General features: G+C 37.1%; 2 protein-coding genes across 4 annotated transcripts in view; one reads left to right on the top strand and one right to left on the bottom strand.

The window, feature by feature from the left end:
* Positions 1–22,723, top strand: part of LOC307163140 (uncharacterized protein) — a 444,167-nt gene that overhangs the window by 363,709 nt on the left and 57,735 nt on the right. The window lies entirely within an intron of this gene.
* Positions 5,321–19,378, bottom strand: LOC307163487 (uncharacterized protein). 3 transcript variants are annotated; one of them, XM_079879528.1, is made up of 4 exons: positions 19,308–19,378; positions 18,977–19,259; positions 6,915–7,939; positions 5,327–6,788 (listed from the first exon to the last, which is right to left on the bottom strand). In XM_079879528.1, exons 2-3 carry the CDS (start codon positions 19,053–19,055, stop codon positions 6,933–6,935), a joined length of 1,086 nt encoding a protein of 361 aa, XP_079735654.1. In that variant the 5' UTR covers positions 19,056–19,259; positions 19,308–19,378; the 3' UTR covers positions 5,327–6,788; positions 6,915–6,932. The 3 variants fall into 3 exon arrangements, with proteins under 3 accessions (XP_079735655.1, XP_079735654.1, XP_079735653.1); XM_079879529.1 differs by lacking the exon at positions 19,308–19,378 and adding an exon at positions 19,260–19,295 and having other exon boundaries at positions 5,321–7,939; positions 18,977–19,120; XM_079879527.1 differs by having other exon boundaries at positions 5,327–7,939.

Raw genomic sequence — 22,723 nt, 5'->3', positions numbered from 1 at the left:
TATGGAGCTTACAACGCCTAGTTTTACTATACAGATCCTCATCTGCATATCATTTGCATATGATCATTCATCCACGTGATACCATGTTTAACGGTACAAACTATTAAGAAAATATGAAATACGGATGTGCCAACACATTACATTATATAATTTCACTTTATTAACTTTAGTTAGTGTGTAATGTTGCTGTTTGAGCATAAACAACATCAGCAAAGTCACGACGCTCAAAGTTCAAAGTAAAGGGAGATATTTGCTTTTAAAGAAATAGCTTTTTAAGGACTACAACAAACTTCTGGTAGGGACTACACGACATTCCTCCCGGGTTAGTGACATCACAAACACTAAAATTTACATAAACCCCGCCCCCTGAACACGATTTATAGATTATCATGACAGAATATGCTAATTAATGACTTGAAGATAACTACACATAAGCTACATAAATTCATCAACTAACCATTCAGAAATATCCTGTTGCTTACAGTGAATTTATAACAGCTAATAAACCATGGCTTCACGGGGCTTTTTGCTTTTATAAAACGGTTATACCATAACAAGGTTTCATAAAATAAAACAAATAAAATTTAACCATATTAGTAAAAATATTATACTTCCGCCAAACAATGTAGTTCCTCTGTTATAAGATCAGATACAATAAGAACAAAAACAAGAACAACCACATGGTCAAATAAATTCAAACAATAAAACAAAAATACAAAAGAAATACAGTTTAATTTCAGGAAGATCTATTAACATTACTCTTCAGGTAATATGGCCAACTAAAGTAAACAAATAAAGTGTAATTGCAATCGTCAGGTGTTCAATAAGAGTATATCGATGCTCACATATTTCTATCTTAGCTTTATACTGTACCTAAACGAAGAACGGAAAAGTATTATAGTGCTTTTTTTTATAATTAAACATCCCACAATTTAGCAACAGTAAAGACTGCATAATTAGTTTTACCTAAAATATCTTTTTTATAATCTTTGGAAACCACAATTTTTTTTAAAAATAAAAAGAGATTAATATCACAGGCTTAAAGTGTAACCAGACATTTGAATGTTAGTTCTCTCGGCTATCGTCACTTATTAAGCAGGGCTTTCATGTTGTGCGCGCTGTAACTCCACGTGATTGATATCTCTCTCTCTCGCTCTCTCTCGCTCTCTCTCTGAAAATAGCACAAATGGATCACAGACAAATGATTTTATTTTATCGCATATAGAAACGGCAGGCAATATAACGCCTATATAGCAATGATAAATAATATGTGTCTCTTTTTTTTTTCTTTCTCTAGTACCAAGCGCAGAACCGGTAATGTCAGAGCTTATCGAAACTGCAGTCTTTAATAATTTAGTCCCAGGTCGCATTTACTAGCAGGTTTCGGTACCCATCAGCCATTACTAGTTAAGACTAAACTATTTTACTCTGAGTGGCTTTATACATTCGGCCCAAGGTTTTATTTAAGTTATCCTTACATCCCTGTCGGACATTTTTAAAAGTTCATTTACTTGTTCATGATACAGTTTGGTGTTTTCGAGTTATTGTTAAAAAAATAAATTACATTGTTGTAAACTATATTGAGAAATGTCCAAAATTTTGGTAACAGTTGCAAAAAATTGAGAAGCAAATATTAAATAAATGAAAAATGAAAAAGCTAAAATACTTAGTGATACCAAGATGAAAGTTTCTCAAATCTCCCTTTACTGATCATTTGTTGAAAACAGACAAACAACTACATTTTGTACTCATTTCTTAGTTTATGTAAAAGTGATGAAGTGCTTGAATGTTTCTAACATGAATGTTCTTCAGCATCATGAATGAATGAAGAATAAACACCAACCTCTTTGTTCTTCAGGATCTTCAGTGTGTTTCATTCTGCAGGGTTCTGGATCACTCATGTTCTCACTGTCCTCTTTAATAAACTCAGTCTTTGCAGATTTCAGCTCTTCCTGATGCTCTGATGCTCGTCTTCACTTGTAGCCGATGGGAATATTCCAGCATTCCACACTGATGATAAAATGCAGTGAGAGGAGCTGATCGGACAAAATCAAAAATATAAGTTTGCTTTTATATTTCTGGAGAACAATATAAATAATGTAATCTCAATTCGTCCAAAAAAAAAAATCTCAGAGTCGAAGTTCCAGGTCTCAGAAGAATTTCATCTGACTTGTTCATCTGACTTGCAATGGTCAGTCTTCAGCCTTCTTTTTCTTATCGCTAGATAAGTACATTTATCTTTTCCTTTTTGCTCCTCCTCGGGATGTTGCCATCATTAAAACATTCTCCCCGAGGCCTTCTTTCTATTGGTGGAGAATCTCTGACCACACCATTTAAAAAAAAAAACATCTTGTAACATGTTTTTCAGTACTTTTCCTGCTGTTCACCATACACATTTTCCCATAAGATAAATGTACAGATTTCTCAGGGTACTTTCCATTCTCACAAACCCTGTGACCTAGTTTCTGCTTGGCATTATAGTATACATACTTTAGCATGAGACAAAAGAAATTCCCCAACAAAAGCACCAACAAATACCTCAGTGTGTTGACACCAATGAAATGAGCTTTATGTGGAAATGTACCGGAGATCAGAAGACATCAGCATAATAAATTGGGTAAAAAACTGAAACTTTTGACAAAATATACAGCACAGGACTTCAGACTAAGATTTAAGTATAAATAAAATGGCAACAGCAACACTTGAGATCGATTCCCATCGAGACAATCACACAACCAAACACAAAATCGCTCAGGTCTGAATGAACTCCACATATTCTCCTCATGCTCGCTGCTGCTGCACTAAATGTTGATTTCAGTGGGAAGACGCCAGAACAGTGTGTGATGATGGTTGTGTAAATATGAGAAATACTGTGAACTGCTCTTCTAGTGCTGCGTTCCAGTCCACTTTTAGACAAGCACTTGCGAACTTCCCTAAGCACTTCCCCTCGGGGGAATCCCTGCCGCCATTTTGAAGTGCGTTCCACTTCGTGAAGTTTATATGGACAGACCCTCGTTCCCTCGATTTTGACCGAGGGAGCGAGTCTACTTCAAATGTACACTTCAGGCACCTATATGTCCCACAATGCAGTACGATTGTGACGTCACCACAGATATTGTCTAATCACCAGCACAACAAACAACTAGGCTACTCTAGGATATATTAATTATATATTTTTTATCTAAAACAACCCAAACACACATATAAACAGTTGGATGCTGCATTAAACAAACTCTTAAAGGAAAAAAAAAAGTAAATAAATCAACTCCACAGCTGATTCCAAGTGATCAAGGGCTTAGGGCGTTCCAGTTCAGCCCATTGCAGTTTCCGCCAGTACTGGGCACTCGTGCAACGTAAGCAATGACGTACATCCGAGTGAACGAGACGGAGGGAAGTTAGCGAGTGAAGGGCATGACAATTTTGGACATATGATATCTATGATTTTGGACTGGAAAGCAGCACCGGAAGACTCTTCTTCTTCTTCTGTCTTGTATTGGCAACCGCTCTAAACAGTGCATTACTGCCATCATCAGGTAGTTTGGCTCAGAAACATTTTCATATTAATCTGAACACTTTCTAACCATCCCCACTACAAATAATAATAATAATAAAATACTGGCGCTGCGTGTTCAGCTCCTCCAGTTTCCACCCTTTTAACTCCCAATAATTCACTATATCCTTGTTTTCCTTCAGATATTCTTTCCTTTACCCACAGTATATCATCATCTTATCCGCACCCTCTACCTCTCTAATATATACACTTCTCCTACATTCTCTTAATTAATCCTGTGTTATTCAGAAAGTGAAACAACACCTTTACCGTACCATTTCCTATATCTGAGTCTAATATATTCTTTAATGTTAACTCTTTTCCTTCATTCTCCCATATTTCTTCTCTTAGCACTTCTCTTTAATCATCATAATCCTTACAATTTATGATCACGTTATACAGTTTCACTCTGTCCACATTTCTCACACATTCCCGTTGGATGTTTAGATAGCCTATTAGATGTAATGTTGTATTCAAACCTGTATGTCCCATCCTTAATCTTGTAATTATATGTTCGTCCCCCCTATTTCCCCCACTCTTTCTATAGGGGTAGACTGTGTACAGTTGAGATACTTTTTGAGTTTTGATTTTTCACACAAAAATACATACTGAAAAGAATTGAATTTTCACATGAAATGCCACATGACATTACATTAGCTTGTAGACTAATATATTATCAATTAATAATACCCATAAGTAGTTTATATTTTCCATAATTAGCAAATAAACATAAGGTGCTTATTGTGTCAACTCTGTCTCAACTGTACCTATGTACAGGACAGTTGAGACAGTACTATGGTACAGTTGAGACACCCATTTTTAATGAGGGAAATGTAACTAAATGTTCATTGCAAATATAATAAATAAAGACAAATGAAGAAAATAAATAAAATAAATAAATAGTTTGTGCAACGCCCACACGTTAATATTCATTGATTGCGAAATCATGGCAAACACCAAGAAACCAAAGAGAGAAAAACCAAGAAACGTAACGTAACTTCACTCAATGTGAAGTAGAAATTATCATTGGCGAGGTGGAAAAGAGGAGTAAAATGTTGTTTGGAGGGCACAGTGTGGGCATTACTAATGCCAAAAAGGCACTTGAGTGGCAAAAGGTTGCAGATTACACAGCGCGTTGATGCTGCAGCCTCACAACCTCGGACCGTGGCCGAAATAAAAAAGAAATGGTCGGACATCAAAGTCGCTGCGAAAAAGCGTCTAGCGCATTGTGATGGCATCATGGCATTTTATTACCATCTATTTGATTGCATCTGACAAGCTACAGACGTGTTATGAGGATGAATTGCATAACATGCCAATATTATTGTAGAACATATTTCACTTTTCTTTTTGCAAATATGCGTTAATTTGCATTTCTGTTGTAATCTTCGTTTGATTTTGTTTGTTTTACACTGCAGATCGATCAAACGGGTGTTCGTGTAGGCTGTTAATTGTAAGACTTGCTTTATGAAGTCTTAATGTTATTTAAGAGAGGCAGTATTGCCATTTCTTTTACACAACGGTCTACAGTTTCACACACTTTCACGTGTTTCTTCCATCTGCCGACAGTGTCGCCATTTCTCATTTCACCCGTTTTTTGTGCGTACGCCTGGGTCAGAGTTTGCGTGAAGGACCGCAGATTTTCCCGTCAAGTTTGCTTTTTATAAATACCAATTATTGCGTAGAGAGCGGCATACGCCTTCTTTTATGCGTACGCAACGTTTATAAATGAGGCCCCTGATGTTTGAAAGAAGACCCGGAGTCAGAATTATAAAAAATTTAAGAAAAGTTTTACTGAAAATAGTTTGCAGTTTCATCAGCAGAAGTCAGCTTCAAGACTCACACAGGAGTTCGTAGGCCGCCCCGCTTACAGTTACAAAGATCACAGCAGTTATACCATTTCTTAGACCAGGTCTAAGCTACGTCATTGCTTACAGGTTGAATGATTCTCATTGGCCAAGAAATTGATAAACATAGTAATTTTCCACACATATACATATAGACTGAAGCATATCTCCATAGATTAAGCAGCAGACACTCGGACCCTGAAGTTAGGCATGTCGTGACCTTCCAAGTCACAGATTTGCATTGTTGGGTGCCAGCATGTCCCAAACAACAACTCAGTCAATCTCCAACAATGCCAGTGGTTCCTTAACCTGTAACCAAGAAGACTAACACACACCGACACACATCTTTTCCAAGGTTGGATTTGGCCAGGCTCTAACTATAAACAGGAGTCTCGTCTCAAAACATTAAGATAACAAGTTCTTTCTCTCAGGATAGGACACTTTAGTCTAAATGGAAAATATAGGCTTTAACTGACAAATGGTCCCTTAAACTATTCATACTTTGCAGTCACGTGACTACCATGGATACCTGGCGGGCAACAAACGGGTATTTTCAAGGTAGAGTCCTGTAGTTCCAGGTCTTTCTAGTAGCTATCAAGTCTCTTAGCGAGCTAGCTGCATAACTATGGCCTAGGATTAACTCCAAGTTAGCTAAATTGTGTAAAGCAGACAAGGTTTTTTCACGATAATCGAGCAGTAATAATTCCTCCGTAAATAATCTAGCTCTACTGTTGGGTCATCTCTGGTTCTCATTGAAAACCATAGATATCGCAAACCTCAAAACAACCTATCACACACTTTTGTTGTTGTTAGCAAGACGACAGCTGACGGTTCGTTCACACCGCCACCGGCGAGAGCATCAAAGTGTCCGGAAATCATTCATTTTGAATGAATTTTGCGGCTCTCGCCGGCGGCGGTGTGAACGTAGTTAGCCTAACTTAGACTCATAACACAAACAGCTGACTCGCCGAACCAGCTGGTGGTGTTGATTGACGAAACTACATGGTAACTTAAAGACACGATTACATGATCATTCATACACCCATTGTATTCAAACAAATATTGAAATGACCTTTGATGGAGTGATGGAATGATCACTGCACAGACGTGTATACTGTGAAGGTTGTTTATCTCATCTGCGGTTAGTGCATCCAATCGCACAACAAAGACGTCCTGGCAAGATCCTTGATTAGTTTACTGGGTTTCGTTGCTGGAGAACGACGTTCTTGCCCGCCAGGCAGTACTTGTGACGTCACGTGCAAAGTATGACTAGACTTCAATGACCCCTATATGTTTTAACATGTTGAAGACCTTTCTCAAACACAAAACATGTCCCCATTTCATTTCTAGAAGCCGGGATAAATAAGCAAGCTGCATCCAGATATCAAATACTGAAATTAAAGAATACACGAAAAGAACATTTCAGTAATCACACGGGTAACTTTTATAACAAAATAAAATCTTCAGAGAAGTTATTCAACCCATGTGATACTTAGAAGGAAAACATTGATTAATACCTTGATTATAATCACTCATTACATATACATTGAAGCAGCAGTGGATTCCAATCCACTCCCTTCAACTGCATGGATTTTCTTGTGTCGCTTCAGGTGACTTTTAATAGAGAAACTCTTTCCACACTGATCACACGTGTATGGCTTCTCGCTTCTTTGGATCCTCTCATGGGCTTTCAGATGTTCTGATCGACTGAATCTCTTGTCACAGTGTGAACACTTGTAAGGTTTTTCTCCAGTGTGGATCCTCTCATGTCTTTTCAGATTTGATGAAGTATTGAATCTCTTGTCACAGTGTGAACACTTGTAAGGTTTTTCTCCAGTGTGAATTCTCTCGTGTTGTTCTAAACTTTTTGATGTAGTAAAAGTCTTCTCACACTCAAAGCACACGTACTCTCTCACATCAGTGTGAATTTTCTGATGTGCATGTAAACTTTGCAGCTGTGAAAAACTCTTTCCACACACAGAACATGAATGTCGCTTCTCCTTGGTATGAACTGTCAGGTGTTCCTTTAGGTTTGAAGACCTAAGAAATGTTTTTCCACACTGATCACATGTGAACGGCTTCTTTCCTGTGTAGATCCTCATGTGACTCTTAAGGTGTGATGAATTTGTGAAACTCTTCCCACATTGAGCGCATACGTACGGCTTCTCTCCAGTGTGGATCCTCATGTGAACCTTAAGGTGTATTTTTTGTGCGAAACTCTTTCCACATTGATCACATGAGAACGGCTTCTCTCCGGTATGAACTCTCATGTGAACATCAAGATGATTGTTTGTAAAACTCTTTCCACACTGAGTGCAGGTTGTGGATTTCTTGGCTCTTCTTTTCTTTAAAAATTTATTTTTAGTCTTTGAGCGACTCAAAGGTTTTTCTCCAGGTTTGACATGTTCCTCCTTCACTTCACTCAGTTCTTCACTCAGTTCTTCACTCTCCTCCTTCACTTCACTCAGTTCTTTACTCTCCTCCTTCACTTCACTCAGTTCTTTACTCAGTTCTTTACTCTCCTCCTTCACTTCACTCAGGTCTGAAATGAAAGAGAAAAAAAGATTCATTTCATTTTCAGTAAATCAAAATAATTCAAATAGAGAAATATGAAGTGAAAGGACATAAACATTACAGCTCTGATGTAATAGACAACTGCTATAAAATACTACAATCCTTTTGATCAAATAAGTATCTTTGCATGAATGAGGTACATTGATCTTGATTTGGAATTTAACAACTAATCAACTAAACTTTATTTTTCTTGCAGAATTAACATTAATGCTTGATGAATGAAAACTAAATGTCTCCAACACAGGACAAAGTGTGTCTGAATCATTTCTGAATATGACAAAGGGGAAATTAAACTAGACAGATGTCTAAATATATAATCCCATGGCTTTGAGTAACAAGCTGAAATAATCAAGAAATCCAGATTAGGGACGCAACGACGCGTCGACGTCATCGATTACGTCGACTATGAAAATACGTCGACACGCATGAAATGTGTCGACGCGTCACATTAATTATTTACGTTTAAATATCGAGTAATGGCGGCTTCTGCTTCATGGTGAAAATGACAGACCACGATCATCCAAAGTATGGGAATACTTTAAACTACGGTTTTTAAAAGTTGTGTATGCACATGTAGACTGGAGACCTGCACTCCCGCGGGACCAAACGCAACAGAGTGCGGCGCGGAAATATGGATCTGATGGCCGAGTGCGGGCGCGGGCGGTAATGCACCCGTGTGTGTGTGTGCTGGTTGCGGGAGAATAAAACGATTCGCGAGACTCCCGCAAAATAGAATTATCTATAAATTGAAAATCTATAAACAAACAAATTGTCATTCATCTGTTGCACAAAAGCAACAATAACAGACAAAATAGAAACGATTTACAGGCCAGAGTCTCTATCTATTTATAACATGTTTGCAGCGTTGAACAATGTAGCCAATCACAGACAGATGTGTTGATTTCTTGAATGCAAATCAGATGCATAGAATCCCTTCACCGCTCAAAATTGACTTTTTTGTTCAGTGCTGAATTCTGCACACTGGCAAATCATCTGATTATAGCAAACGAAGTGTAGATATTATGAAAGATTAATTGTGCAGCCAGTTTCATTTGTAATAACAGAGATTTGTGAGATCGCGATGAACTGAGATGTCAGCTTTTTAGAATTATTAAGGGAGAAATCCGTCCCGCGCAGTTCTCTAATGTAGACTTTAAAAACAAACGACTAACGTTATATTTACATTAACAGTAGCCTAGGCTGCAATCTAGTGTATGTGAACCTTTTTGCAGATAAGCACGTGCATTTTCGGACAAGCTAATTGAGTAAATAAATCATACTCCCACTAGGGTAATTAATAACAGACTATATTAAACACATTTCCTAAATAGGCCTGTGACTGTATCTTACATTTTATGAAATGATGATGATGATGTTTATTTCAAACCTGCACACTAATTTTCTCACAAATCAACATCATAACAGACAAATTATATAGAGAGAAGGGCATTTATATTGGTATATATTAATATTAGTGGTGGGCCGTTATCGGCGTTAACGTGCTGCGTTAACGCGAGACTCTTATCGCACGATAAAAAAAATATCGCCGTTAATCTATTCTCCAAGTTGGGTTGGGAGCTGCTCTATACTACACAAGCTATGATGACGCAATCTACCCGCGGCCGCGAGGAACACCCGGCTGCAACGCATCATATTCGTCGTCATCTTAAGTAAACACGGCTGAAAGTGAAAGCTGGTGAAAAAGATCCGTGCAACATCCATTATTTGGACTTGGTTCGGATTTAAGCCGTCCGACGAGTGTGTGGGGTAACAGTTCGGTAAGTTAACACACGACTAATCCGTTCTACCACCTCAAATTCAAAACGAAACATATCACTGAATACCAGCGCACGTGTATTATTCCCAATATATCTTAGTGGTGTAGCACATCATCTCTGTCTGCCCCCGATTTTAAGAATCGTTGTTGTGTTTCTTTTTAACTTAAAAGACATCAGTTAGACAATATTCTAATTTTAAATTTGGGGTTTCATAAGCTCCAAGCCATAATAAACATTAGACCTACTTAAGTCTCTGCAGCTAGTGTACTATTTTATTTATCTGCAAAATTATGTTGCATACTTACAGTTTTGCACAATATATGTTCTCAAAACTACATACACCCTTTCAAAAAAACAAAAACATTTAGCAGTTGTTTAGCAGGGTCTGTGTAACCTGTTCTGAAATGGTTTTATTATAATCGTTATCGCAATAGGCTGCAATGTATATCACAATATGGATTTTAGGCCATATCGCCTATTCCTAATTGACAGCCTATAGCCTAGTAGTTGATAATAACATAGGCCTATAATGTTGCCGGACGGTAACAGTACAGTAGTAACCTTTTACAGTCTATCAGTAGAACAGCTTTCTCAAGCAGTTTGTGATGCATTTTGGAAACAGGAGATGAGCCCCTGGTCTAATGCGCCACCTTGTTTGAGAAACCCGTTCTCAAAGACTTACTTTTATAGTCATTATTTGGGTAGCACACATATTCTGAATGCCTTCGGCAGAATTCAAATGAGCCATTTTAATCTAGATTAATCTAGATTAAGTTCAAAATTAATCTAGATTAATCTAGATTAAAAAAATTAATCTATGCCCACCTCTAATTAATATATTACCCATATATTGGTATACCGATACTTTGATTTCGATACCGCTTCCTGAATGATCCCTTTTTCGATTCCAATTTTATGAAATCCATTTAACAATATTACATAACACATTACCTCAGAAAAACTTTGGTTTTATTTTTTTCAGTTTGACTCATGCTCCTCACGCCCGTTTCACACATACTCCATTTGCAGTGCGTATTTTTTTCTTAATATCCATGTTAACAGGTTAGAGCTTTCACACTGCACGCGGCTGCAGTCCGTCGATCCGTTCCAGTTGCGGTGCGTATACAGCAGTGTCGCGATCGTTTTCCGCACAGAGTCTATTTCTGCTGTGCTGCAGACGCTGAATTAAAGTGACAGCGCATGTTTCGTGGTCAAAATGAACACAGATTGAACTGAAAATATAGTAATTTCACCATAAATGCGATTAATTCAATAAAATGTAGTAATCTCACCCTAAATGTATTTAATTAAATACTTCTTTTTTCACTTTAAGACCGGGGTAAAGCAAGGAAAACTACAATTTACCTCAACATGGCGACATAATGAACAACACTTGTCTCATTCGTGGAGGTGGAAAAAAGTTATTTGTGACATGCAAGATTTATTGTATTAAAATTTAAATGAAAAAGAAAAGGCATGAGAGTCGGCTGTTTTTGTCAATTTTAAAGTTTTAATTCAAAATGTTTGCGATTTAGCCTAATATAAGGCCTACATGGTTAAATATTTGACCACTTGCTTGAGCAACTTAATACAAGTAGAAGTTATGCATTGAATAATAGGCTAACGCTGTTTAAATTGTGTTTAAACGTGCAGTCTATTAAAGAGTGTAGGCTATGTGTACAAAGAAAATTCGCAATGCTGAGACGTTAAGACCGGGGTAAATGAAGGGAAAAAACTATTTACTTCAACAAGACAACATAATGAACACTTGTCTCATTCGTGGAGGTGGAAAAACAAGTTATTTGTGACATGCAAGATTTATTGTATAAAGATTTAAATTATGTAAAAGAAAGGGTATGAGTCTGCTGTTTTTGTCAATTTTAAGTTTTAATTTAAAATGTAGGCTATGCGATTTTAATAAGTACATGGTAAAATATTTCACCACTTGCTTGAGCAACTTAAAAGAACTTGTAGCTTCTTTGCTTGTTGTATACCTACATTGAAAAAAATTCATCCAATTGTTTTATAACATACTGTAGAACATTCCAGACAGGGAGAGTGTGGGTTGTTGTTGTGAACTGGGTTGTTGTTGTGCGCCTGGCACTTAAACTTTGTTAAAAAAACTTTGTTTTTTCAAACCTTGTTTGAAAAAAATGCATCAAGTTGTTTACAACTATTTTGATGGCTGTTAAATAAATTTTGCAAAAGTGATATTTTCTCTCTTGTCTTTTCTCAAGATGTACTTGAGATTTACCACAATATAACTTAACTATTAAACCATAAAAATACAGCATATTATGAATAGATTTTATGTAGAACATCTCCATTTAAAATGCAAAGTTTTACTGTTTTTTTACCAGTTTAAATTAGCTTTTTGTTTGATATTTCCCTGTTAATTTTATAATTTATTATGCACAATAAGCAATTATTAGCCTACATGTAAAAAATATAGGCCTAGGAAATGGTCTATTTATATACAACACAGCTAAGCAAAATAAACACTTTTTTTGTAGACTTAACAGTTTTTTAATGTGATTCAGCCGTCATGTCATTCACTGTAAATCAATTTGCATATTTCGTCCGTAAAGTTATCTACGGTGCTGCTGTATTTTTTACAGGAATTCTCTGGTAACCACAGCTTGTCAGCGCTTTTCTGTAAAAACAAGTTTTTTTTTAATTTTTATTTTTTTATATATACAGTGTAGAGTAGACAACTGTTATAAAATACTACAATCATTTAGATCAAATAAGTATCTTTCCATGAATGAGGTACATTTATCTTGATTTGAATTCAACAATCAGGGGTGCGAAGTAACAAATTACAAATACTCACATTACAGTAATTAAGTAGTTTTTATCAGAAACGTAACTTTTTTTGGGTAGTTTAAAAAATGTGTACTTTTACTTGAGTACATTAAGTGATGTATCAGTACTTTTACTCCGCTATTTTCCCTCTGTTTGTAATCGTTACATGCTTGTTTTAATTTTATTTTTATTCATCAAAGTGATTGGATCGAGTAAAATAAAAGTCAAATAAAGGTGCTAGAGACCTAGAAGCTAAAGAAAGTATAGGCTACAAGAGAACATCAGGAGGATTGACTTTTTTTTTTTTTTTTTTTACTGAAATAGTGTAGTAGATTTTTTATTTTAGATTTTTAACCTATGGCCATGAAAATAAATAGTGTCATGTAAAAGGTGTTAAAAGCTAAACTTTTTTTTATTTTATTTTTTATAGTATTCTATTGTTGCGGGCCAAACATTGAATGGAAAGGATGTATTACTTTATGTATTAAAGTACAATAACATGGTGGCAAGGTTGTGAATGCATTTGTCAAGTATTTTTTGATGTATTCACCCCCAACCACGTCCCCATCCCTTAACCACACCCCAGTCCTCTTTTCTGAAAACTAAAATATGGTCACTCTAGGCTAGCCTATCTACAGGGTCTGACATTTGGTGTGAGGTTGGGGGTATTGTGTACAGTGTTAACTCCCTCAAGTCCCACGTTCATAAGGCGACTAGCCTAATTCACGAACCCATTTAGCCTACTTGAGACGGCCACGATCTGTGCACTGCTGTGCAAATGTCGCCACCACAGCCCAAAGTGTGTCTAAATCATGTCGGAGTTTGACAAAGGGGAAATTAAAATTAAACTAGACCGATGTCTAAATCTATAATTTCTAGGGATGCACCGAAATGACAATGATTTGTGTGCCAATCCACTAAATCTGAACAGCACACACACCTGGACAGAGTATAAATGAACACAGGGGACTTCAATTCAGCACCTGAATGGACATGCGGTTGACATATCACACAAGGACAATGATAACACCACCACTCCGCCACAACAACCTCTGCTCACGGACACAATCTCAGCTGAGCCCTGCCCACCAATCAGGGATGACTTCCCTAATGAATATTCATGAGTCTTCCCCTACCATCCTGGGAAAAAAAACATCGCAGCCAGGACAGCATATTACAGCCTCCGATAACACCTGAACAACAGCCTCTTTCACCAGACACGCTATCCCTCTCTCCAGCATCTCCACTTCTGTGCTTCTCACAGAAAATGGAAGAACTGGTGTATGCTGGAACCAAACTATCCCACTCTTTTGCTGCAAGCCCCCAGATACCAACCAAAAAACGTCAGGCACCGCTTCCACCCGCACCAAAGCCTGCGGGCCCAGCTCGCCCTCCCCCTCCTGTGAGAGCTCTTTGGCCTCTGCCTCAACGCCAGGGCCCACACCCTCCTCCATCTGCTCGAGGTAAACCAAAAACAACTGATACCAGCTCTCAGTGATATGTGTCGGGTCCCCGCTATGATAACAGTAACTTTCTCAAATGTTTACAGAACAAGCGGGAACCCAGTGTGCCTGTATCTTTCTCTATTGCTGCTCTATTACATGATAGATAGTCTAAGGCCTCAAACCATACAGCAAACACATCTAATCTTTATATTATCTTTCCTTTGTCATCACATGTGCTTTCATTTAGGGCTGAACGATTAATTGCAATAAAACCGCACGCGATTTGGCAAAGGCAGCGTTTATTTTATGCGCAGCTTGTCAGTGGAGTGCGGCTGATTGGTAGTAAATACTGCCCCATTTGAACGCCAGAGGGCGCTCTTATGCAAACACGATAAATATGCCCGCCGCAGAAGTACAATAACGCGCATCATTCCAGGAAATCCCTATCGCTGTAGCTGAATAAACAGAAGATTGAAATGCTTTGATTAAACATGATTTATAAATACACGACTGCCTTAAGGTGCCCTAGAATGTGAAATTGAATTTATCTTGGCATAGTTAAATAACAAGAGTTCAGTACATGGACATGACATACAGTGAGTCTCAAACACCATAGTTTTCTCTTTCTTATTTAAATCTCGTTTTTGAAAAACACCCCTGAAAAACAGGCGAATCTCCACATAACACCAACTGTGACGCAACAGTTGGGATCATTAATATGTACGCCTCTAAAAATTTGCATATGCCAGCCCATGCTCAGTGCCAGGCGGAACTGCGCAGCCGAATCATCAGAAGTTCTGCAGGTGAAGAAACAAGCAGGAGGAGGATCATAGGGAAAATGGCAGATCTATCTATAATCTGATACCGCTACAGTTTAATTCGAAGTTGTTAGTTGCTCTGTCCATTTCACCACGGACTGTTTTTCTAACCTGGAACATATATCAAGCAGCCAGGCTTCTCTCGGCGTCTCAAACGGACGAAGGGGGCAATTTCAACTAACGTTATATTCCCGCAAGCGGTAAGTAGTGATTTTATTAACGATAATTTACACTGTGTTATCTAGATCCAGCGCGATATTGTTTTTTCTTCGAGAGACATCGTGGCTTGCAAACGAACGAACGAAGCATGGCAGTTGCTCAGTGTTTGGATGTACAAATGAACACAAAAGTATTTTTTTAGTTCCTTCATCCGAGCCTCTGGAGAACCAGTGGGTTATGTGAATTTCTGATGTGTAATTGTTCAAGTTCAGACAGATAATCTTTCTCTCAAAGTCGTTCAACACTGTTTATGCATCAGTAGATCGCGTTGCAGTGATAAGATCTTCATTCACGCGATCAACAGGCTGTCATCTGCTCAATGCTCATCACTGCAACCTTTTATGTGATGGGAATAGATCTAAATACTTAAACTTCTCATGATTCGTTAATCCCGATAGCTGTAATAGTAAAAACGTATAAAAGCTGTAATAGTAAAAGTTTTCCAGATAGCTCTACATGTAATGCCAGATATTTCATATGCAAGCATGTCAGCCAATCACAGCAGAGACATTGAAGTCTCACAGCAGACACGCCCCCTCAAACAGAGTGTTCAAATCAATGGATGAAATCAGGCTAGGAAATATGCCTTTTATTTCTAAATTATAACAAATTTTGATCTAAAAAAACATACTAACATTATAAGGGCACCCCAGGAAACATTATAAAATAATAAAATAATCCATTCTACGGCACCTTTAAGGGCCCTACACACCGGGACGAATATCGGCGCGCGTTATTCGCCAGCGTTTTTCAACGCGTTTTTTGTGTTCACACCCAAGCGATTTTCGCTGACGATGAGCCGAGTGAACATGCAAATTCATCCCGGTGTGAACAGGCCTTTATTCTGTGTATGAAGGCACATTATCTCACAGAAGGATGAGCTCAACTGTCATTATGAAGTGAGTTTGGAGTAAATGCATGTTAATAAATGTTGACTGTTATTGGACAAGAGGTTCATAAATGCTTCTCATGTTTTGGAAAGATGTTTGACGCGTGTTGCTTTTTCAAATGCAAGTTATAAGTGACTCAAACTCAAAGTGCTTTCAGATGGAGCAGCGTTTACAGAGCCGAACATCAATGACAAGCTGCACATAAAAAAATTTTTTTTTTTAAAAAATCGCAGCCTTTGCGATTTTAAAAACGTGATAAGCCATCTCAATTTTAGGGCTGTCGCGATAACCGCAATATCGCAGTACCGCGCTACTGACAAGCCAACCGCAGAGGAATTCAAGTAACCGCAGCAACCGCGATATTCGCGTTTTCTTTTTTCATAAGGCTATACCCTTCTTGTTTTGAACTTCGTGCATCTGTATTGAATGTTAAATAAGTTAATAATGATAATAAGACGTGGTGATCATGGTTTTATCATGGTGATTTGTGAGGCTTCGTGGATTTGCACGTAAGCCTAAACAGACAGTGAATGAGAGAGATCGACTGAGCGCGTGCGATTACCTGCGTCTGTCTTTGAGGTCAAGTCATATTCGTGAAAAGGTTGCCGTGTATAAGGAAAGTTAAATATTTGTCCTGTCATCCTTTTAACGTTTAAAATAAAGGGTATTTACCATGAATGGCATCAGCGACAGCGCTGGTCAGCATCCACAGCGCGAGGAACTCGCGGTCGCGGGAAACAAAACTCAGTGAGTCACGCATTGCATCAATGCCATTTGTTTCTATTAAGTGAAGCTTCAGCGTTACCTATGCAACGCATTGCTGGTCAGCTGAGCCTTGTGGAGCTCAAAGTTAAAAATAATTAACCTTGTTTCATTACTATCTTTTAATGAATCAATCAGCGTTTTTGAACGTGTTGTTGAATGAATGGTTTATGACTCACTCAAAGACAGTCCGTTGCCAACAACTGCGCGCTGAGTGACAGGCTTTCAATGCGCAGATACGCTGTTTAGTTTCGGTTTATTGGTTACTGAAAATGTACTCGTTTTTGTGCATGCTGACCACATCGTAACACTTATTTATATAGCAACAAATAAATCAAAATAAATTAATAAATGCGGTAAAACCGCATATCGCGCTATTGAGCCACTCATAATTACCGCAAGGGAAAATCCTTCACCGCGACAGCCCTACTCAATTTAAGTGCGATTACATGTAAAGTGCGATTAATCGTTCAGCCCTACTTTCATTGTTGTCGTCTAGGAACAGATTAAATGTCTATAAAATAAATATATGAAGTGTCATTATTGTAACTGGTGTCATATACTGCAAAAGCAAATGGATGAAATTAAAGTTAGACAGATCAAAAACTTTTTGAAGGATAACCAATATCCTGATATTATATAAAGAGGAGATGTGAAAATTTCACAATGAAGGGTTATGGTGTGTTAAATTGGTCTTACCAAAAAAGGTATTAATACATACAACTGCGACATTTATTCACTAATATTACGATTACATTAGATGGAGAGCAGCATACCATTCTTTATCACTCCATTACCTGTAATGAATATGCTTGTTGAACATAAAAGCTGTGGGTAATTCACTGTATGTCACTAATTCTAAAATGACATTTGCATAGGCATAGCTATGGCTTATCACTTTTCACCACTCTTTAGGAACATTTATGGAGTGTCTTGCACGCTTCATGCTTTATCAACTCATTCCTCAGCAACATTAAAATCAATAATAAATAAATGCTTGACATGTCCCTTTAACCACAGCAGTTTTGCTGCTCATTTTAAATAAAGCCACAGATTGGCATCTTAAAAATAATCTGCGAATACACGCGCACTGCAAAGACAATGTTAAATAGCATACTTTATTTAATGTACTAACAATTGTCATCAGATACGAATTTCATTTAAACAAATATGAAACAAAATAATGTGGGCGTGGTCTGTGTGTCACAAAATTAAAACTTCCCTTAAAGGCGTCTGAAACATACAGAGGAACAGAGACAGAGGAAACAATACAGCCCTAATATGATACAAACATTTACCAATAATGTGGAAAGCTTTTAAATCTGCTCAGTGAAAAATTTGCTGTGACAAATCTTTTGCCGTCTAACATCTGCTGGAAATCCAGGTAAAACTATCTGATCCCCAGTAGCTCCGAAACACCGGTGCAAAATAAAATAGCAATTTCACAACAATTATAAAGAGTTTATTATGAGATGTGTTTTTAGTCTAGATTTAAACTGACAGTGTCTGCTTCCCAAACCATGTTAGGAAGACCATTACAGAGTTTAGGTGCTAAATAGGAAAAGGATATTTATAAATATCCTTTCTGCTCCATTCAAAACCATTTAGTGCATTGTAAGAAATTAGTAAGATATTAAAATGTATATGATGTTTAATAGGGAGCCAATGCAGTGTTGACAAAACAGGCTAATATGGTTATATTCTATTTTATCTGTGATGTTAGTGCCTATTATTAAAGACAAAGCTAGCAAAATAAATAGCATGGATAATTAGTTTATAACCAATATGGCGCAGATATGTGTATTTTTGCTTTTCTAGACTTTACTAACAAGATTCTAGATTTGTACAACAGGTAGGCCTAGGCCTATTATACAATTTGTATGTGTTTTATTGATGCCTTTGATCGGGTAAATCCTGAAAAAAATATTTTTATAAGTTACACAACAGAGGACTTCCAAAATATTTAGTGAGAATTCTGGCTTTTTCAGTAAAATGTTTTGTTTCAGTCAGATTCTCCTCCAGTATGTGGAACCATTGGCGTTTTAGCCTATATGTAACGTTAACATGATATTGTGTTTTTCTTTTCTTTTTTTCGCGTATTTGTCTGCTATTTTTTGTGTTTTGTTACTTAGAGTTTTGGACCATGTGTGTCCTTAATAAAGCTTTGATATGATATGATACAACCTGGTTCTAGTAAGAACTTTTTCCGTGGATACCTCGTGTCTAAAGCTCTGTTAGCTAAAGTACCACAACAGTCATTACAGAAAAAATCTAGAAAAGACACCAACCTGCATTTTCCTCGTGTTTTATCCTCCAGGGTTCTGGTTCACTCGAGTCCTCCTCATTCTCCTCTTTGACAAACACCATCTTCTCCTCAGTTCAGTTGCAGCAACTCCAGATATTCCTGCTCGATTCAAAACTTCTATTTACGGCTATGAGGATGAGAATATTACAGTCATTTACTGACCCGACTCAAATTTGGTATCTTTTTATAGACTTAATGTACAGTTATAACAGTTTGTATCATGCCAGTAGCACAACAAATCAGCAGAGATTAAGATGAAAACAAACCTTCTTCTTCTTCTTCTTCTATGGATTTATTGGCGCGTCGCATCAAACCTTCTTCCTCTGAGGTTTAATGGCGGTCGGCAGACAAAACATTGTGACTTACTGCCACACACTGGACTGGAGAGTTTGCCTACGTTTTTTTGCTACTTTTCTTATGTCTGTCACCTGAACACACACAAATGCATTGCATTGAAAGCCATTGAATGAGCCAATAATAGAGCGTTTTATTTTATTTTATGAAATTCAAAAAGTCAAACACACATACAAATAATTGAATGAGTCAATAACAGCAATTCAAATAATAATAATAATAAGAAATAAATTCTTTAATAACTATGTTAAATATAACATAAAGTTAGCATATTTGACACAAAAAAATTAAAAACTCAAAATTCAAAAAAGAGATTAGGGTACAATAGGGTTAAAGGCACATCAGCTCATACTAGTAGTGGAAAAACTACATTTTATTGCAGAAATACAAAATGTTTTTATTGAACATTGATGAGGCAACATATTTTGTGTGAAAATAAATTATAAAAGTGGTTTGTTTGTTTGTTTAAAAATCTTCTAAAATTATGAAGTGTTATGGTGGGCCTTTGACCCCACATAAATATAAATAAACAATAAATAGAATTATATAATAATTAATTTTTTTATTAATATGTATAACATAACAAAAAAATAACATAAAATAATTTTTACAAAAGTAAAGATCAAAAAGAAATTAGCAAAATAAGCAAGCTGACATTCAGTACAACCTGTGTCTTTTATTTAGAATACATACAAATGTCATTTACGTCTTTTAGTTTGTCAAGCGATTTAACATGTGTAAGGGAACTCAGATAAATATAACTCAAATGTGATTGAATTACAGTGAATAAGAACCAAATAATTATGCAAATGATTCAGAATTATTATGTAACACTTTATCAAATATTCATCCACGATAAATTGAGATTAGAGTATTTTATCAATTCTGGACAGAATATTATCCCGTGGCCTACGGTAATAATATCATAAAATGATCACGGAATATAAGCAAGGTAACAAAATCTACAGTTTAAGGCAGTAACTTGTAAGCACACAGCACAAGACACTTCAAGCAAGACTTTATTGAAGCACTCTAATACACACAAACTAATCAAACGAAAAACACACAAACATTCATTCAAACCGTGAAAGGGAAAATTTATGATATTAACGGGTGATGAATGAGACCCAGATGTCAAGCGTTAGACACGATTACTTTGACCGCAACCTGAGAGAGTCAGTATATTAGCAGTTCAACCTTTGTTTATTTACTTAGTTTTTCTCCATTGCTAAAACACATTTCTTGAAACCATCACTCACTTTCTCAAAACCTTAAACACAAAACCAAATTTTCAAACCACATTCAGAAAACCTTTTTAACCTCAAAATCAAACAATTGCCTAAAAAACTATTTTATCTGTGCTCAAACAATGATTTCAGATCATACATCAGTCAATATTATAAACACTATAGATCATTCATTAGACACTACATCCAAAAAATGGAGAACAGAGTGCAGAGTATACAGTTACTGGAAAAAAGTATATTGTGACAAAGTAAACTAATTTTGCAATTACGTAAAAAAGTAAAGTAATGACAACTTAGTGTAGTAATGTGAAAAAATGTATAGGCTACTGTACGCACTGCAAGTACAGTACAGTTGGGTCACTGTATTTTCACTCTATGCAAGTGCTGAATATACAGATATTCAATACTATACAATATTCAGCACTTGCATAGAGTGAAAATACAGTGACCCAACTGCAAAAGCCTGAAAGGTTACAGTAAAAAAACGTCCTCCTTGTTCACCACCTCTTATACTGTAACGGTCACCAGCTGAAGTGCCCTTGAGAGCCTCCAGAGGGCGCTTCACATCAGACTATTATCAATCCCTCACAAACTACATTTCCCATAACTCACTGCCCGGACTCATCATCTCTGATTGCATTCACCTGTGTCTCATCACCCTGTTAGCCTCAGCCTATTTATACCATGTTCACTCATTCACTCACTGCAAAGTTTTGTATGTTGTTGCACTGCACTTCTGAGCGTTTTCCCTGGTTTCCTTGTCTCTTGGTTTTTGGATTTCTTGCCTGTTCTGTGGATTACTCTCTTGCCTCTGACCCCTGCCTGTTTTGTTTTGTTTTGTTTGGACTGTCTACTTGTGTTTTGACCCATTGCCTGTTTATTGGATTTCGTCTTTGGATTACCCCTTAATACAGCTGCATTTGGATCCTCAACCTTCGTGTCTCGGAGCAGTCGTAACATATATATATATACACACACTCTTTCTCCTCTCCTTCTTATATTGTGTCCATCTATTCAGTGCAACATTGAGTCAGTTTTGGCTCTGAACTGACTTGTATAATGTACAGTTGATTTGATCACATCATTAGAAATAAGTGTGAACAATTAAGTCGTTGTGTGTAAACGATGACAAATGTGTTGTAGTTGTGTTTAACTTTTGCCTGCCTGTGTTTAGTGTTTTGAAACATAAGTGAATCACAGAGCAAAATGTGTTTTAGTGAGTGAGAATGTGTTTAGAGTTTTGTCACAGTCCACGTGATTGTGTGCGCCCAAACTTCTAAGAGTTTAGTTAACCACTTTAATAAACCAACTTTCAGAGTGTAAATATGGTGCATAGCAGAAGGGTAGAAGTTAATACGAATTTAAATGTGTTAAATGTTTAACACAGAAAAAACTTTGTGAATCAATTACAAAAATACTGGTGATCAATTCATCTTATTGGCAGCAATTTTGAGACCGTTGTTTGTTAAAAGCCACGAGTGGGTTAATTTCAGTCTCTGTTGGTTTTAGGAGGAGAGATCTCTGAAATATACAGCTAGAGAGAGGAGGTGTCCGGGAGGAAGTGAGATGTCACTGGTTAAAGTCAGTGGTGATTTCTCGCCATGTGACTGTCTTCGCAAACCTTTTTTTTCCTGATAAGAATGTGGGGATTTATGCATTGGGGTCAACCCAGGGTTTCTTCACCATTTGGTCTCATGTTTGGGGAACAAAGAGAACATTACGTTGAGCAGCGCTCTCCTTGCATAGCTGGTTTAAGATTAGGCAGGTATGAGGGAAGACGTCTCCTTTAGCCATCTCGGCACCATAGATGTGTTTTATGACATTCAAATGGTTTTTCACTAAAATAATGTCAAATCTCAAATCAAATCTCTCTGAACTGTGGAATGTGGTGTTGTGTTCATTAAATGGGCTTGTTCATGGATAATCCTACATGTGCGAGCTGAGTGGCAAGGTTAAATCAGACGTCAAGCATACTATTCTTGTGATGAAAACTGTCATGTACGCACAATGAAACCGAAATCACGACACTCAGATCCACGAACCTGTGTCACGGTGTGAGAAGGCAGAATCGCGACACATTGGGCAATTCCAGCGTTATGGACGTGACATTTGCAGTAAAAACTTGAAAA

Source organism: Squalius cephalus (genome assembly GCF_949319135.1).
Source record: "Squalius cephalus genome assembly, chromosome: 1".
Classification (NCBI taxonomy): Eukaryota; Metazoa; Chordata; class Actinopteri; order Cypriniformes; family Leuciscidae; genus Squalius; species Squalius cephalus.
Note: the sequence above shows the minus strand (reverse complement) of the source record. Positions and strands in the feature narration are given on the sequence as shown.

Coding starts and splice junctions, on each gene's coding strand:
- LOC307163487 (XM_079879527.1), bottom strand. CDS start 19,055: ATGGTGTTTGTCAAAGAGGAGAATGAGGAGGACTCGAGTGAACCAGAA. Junction 7,940..18,976: donor AAAACACGAGGAAAATGCAG/GTTGGTGTCTTT, acceptor CTTTCATTTCAG/ACCTGAGTGAAGTGAAGGAG.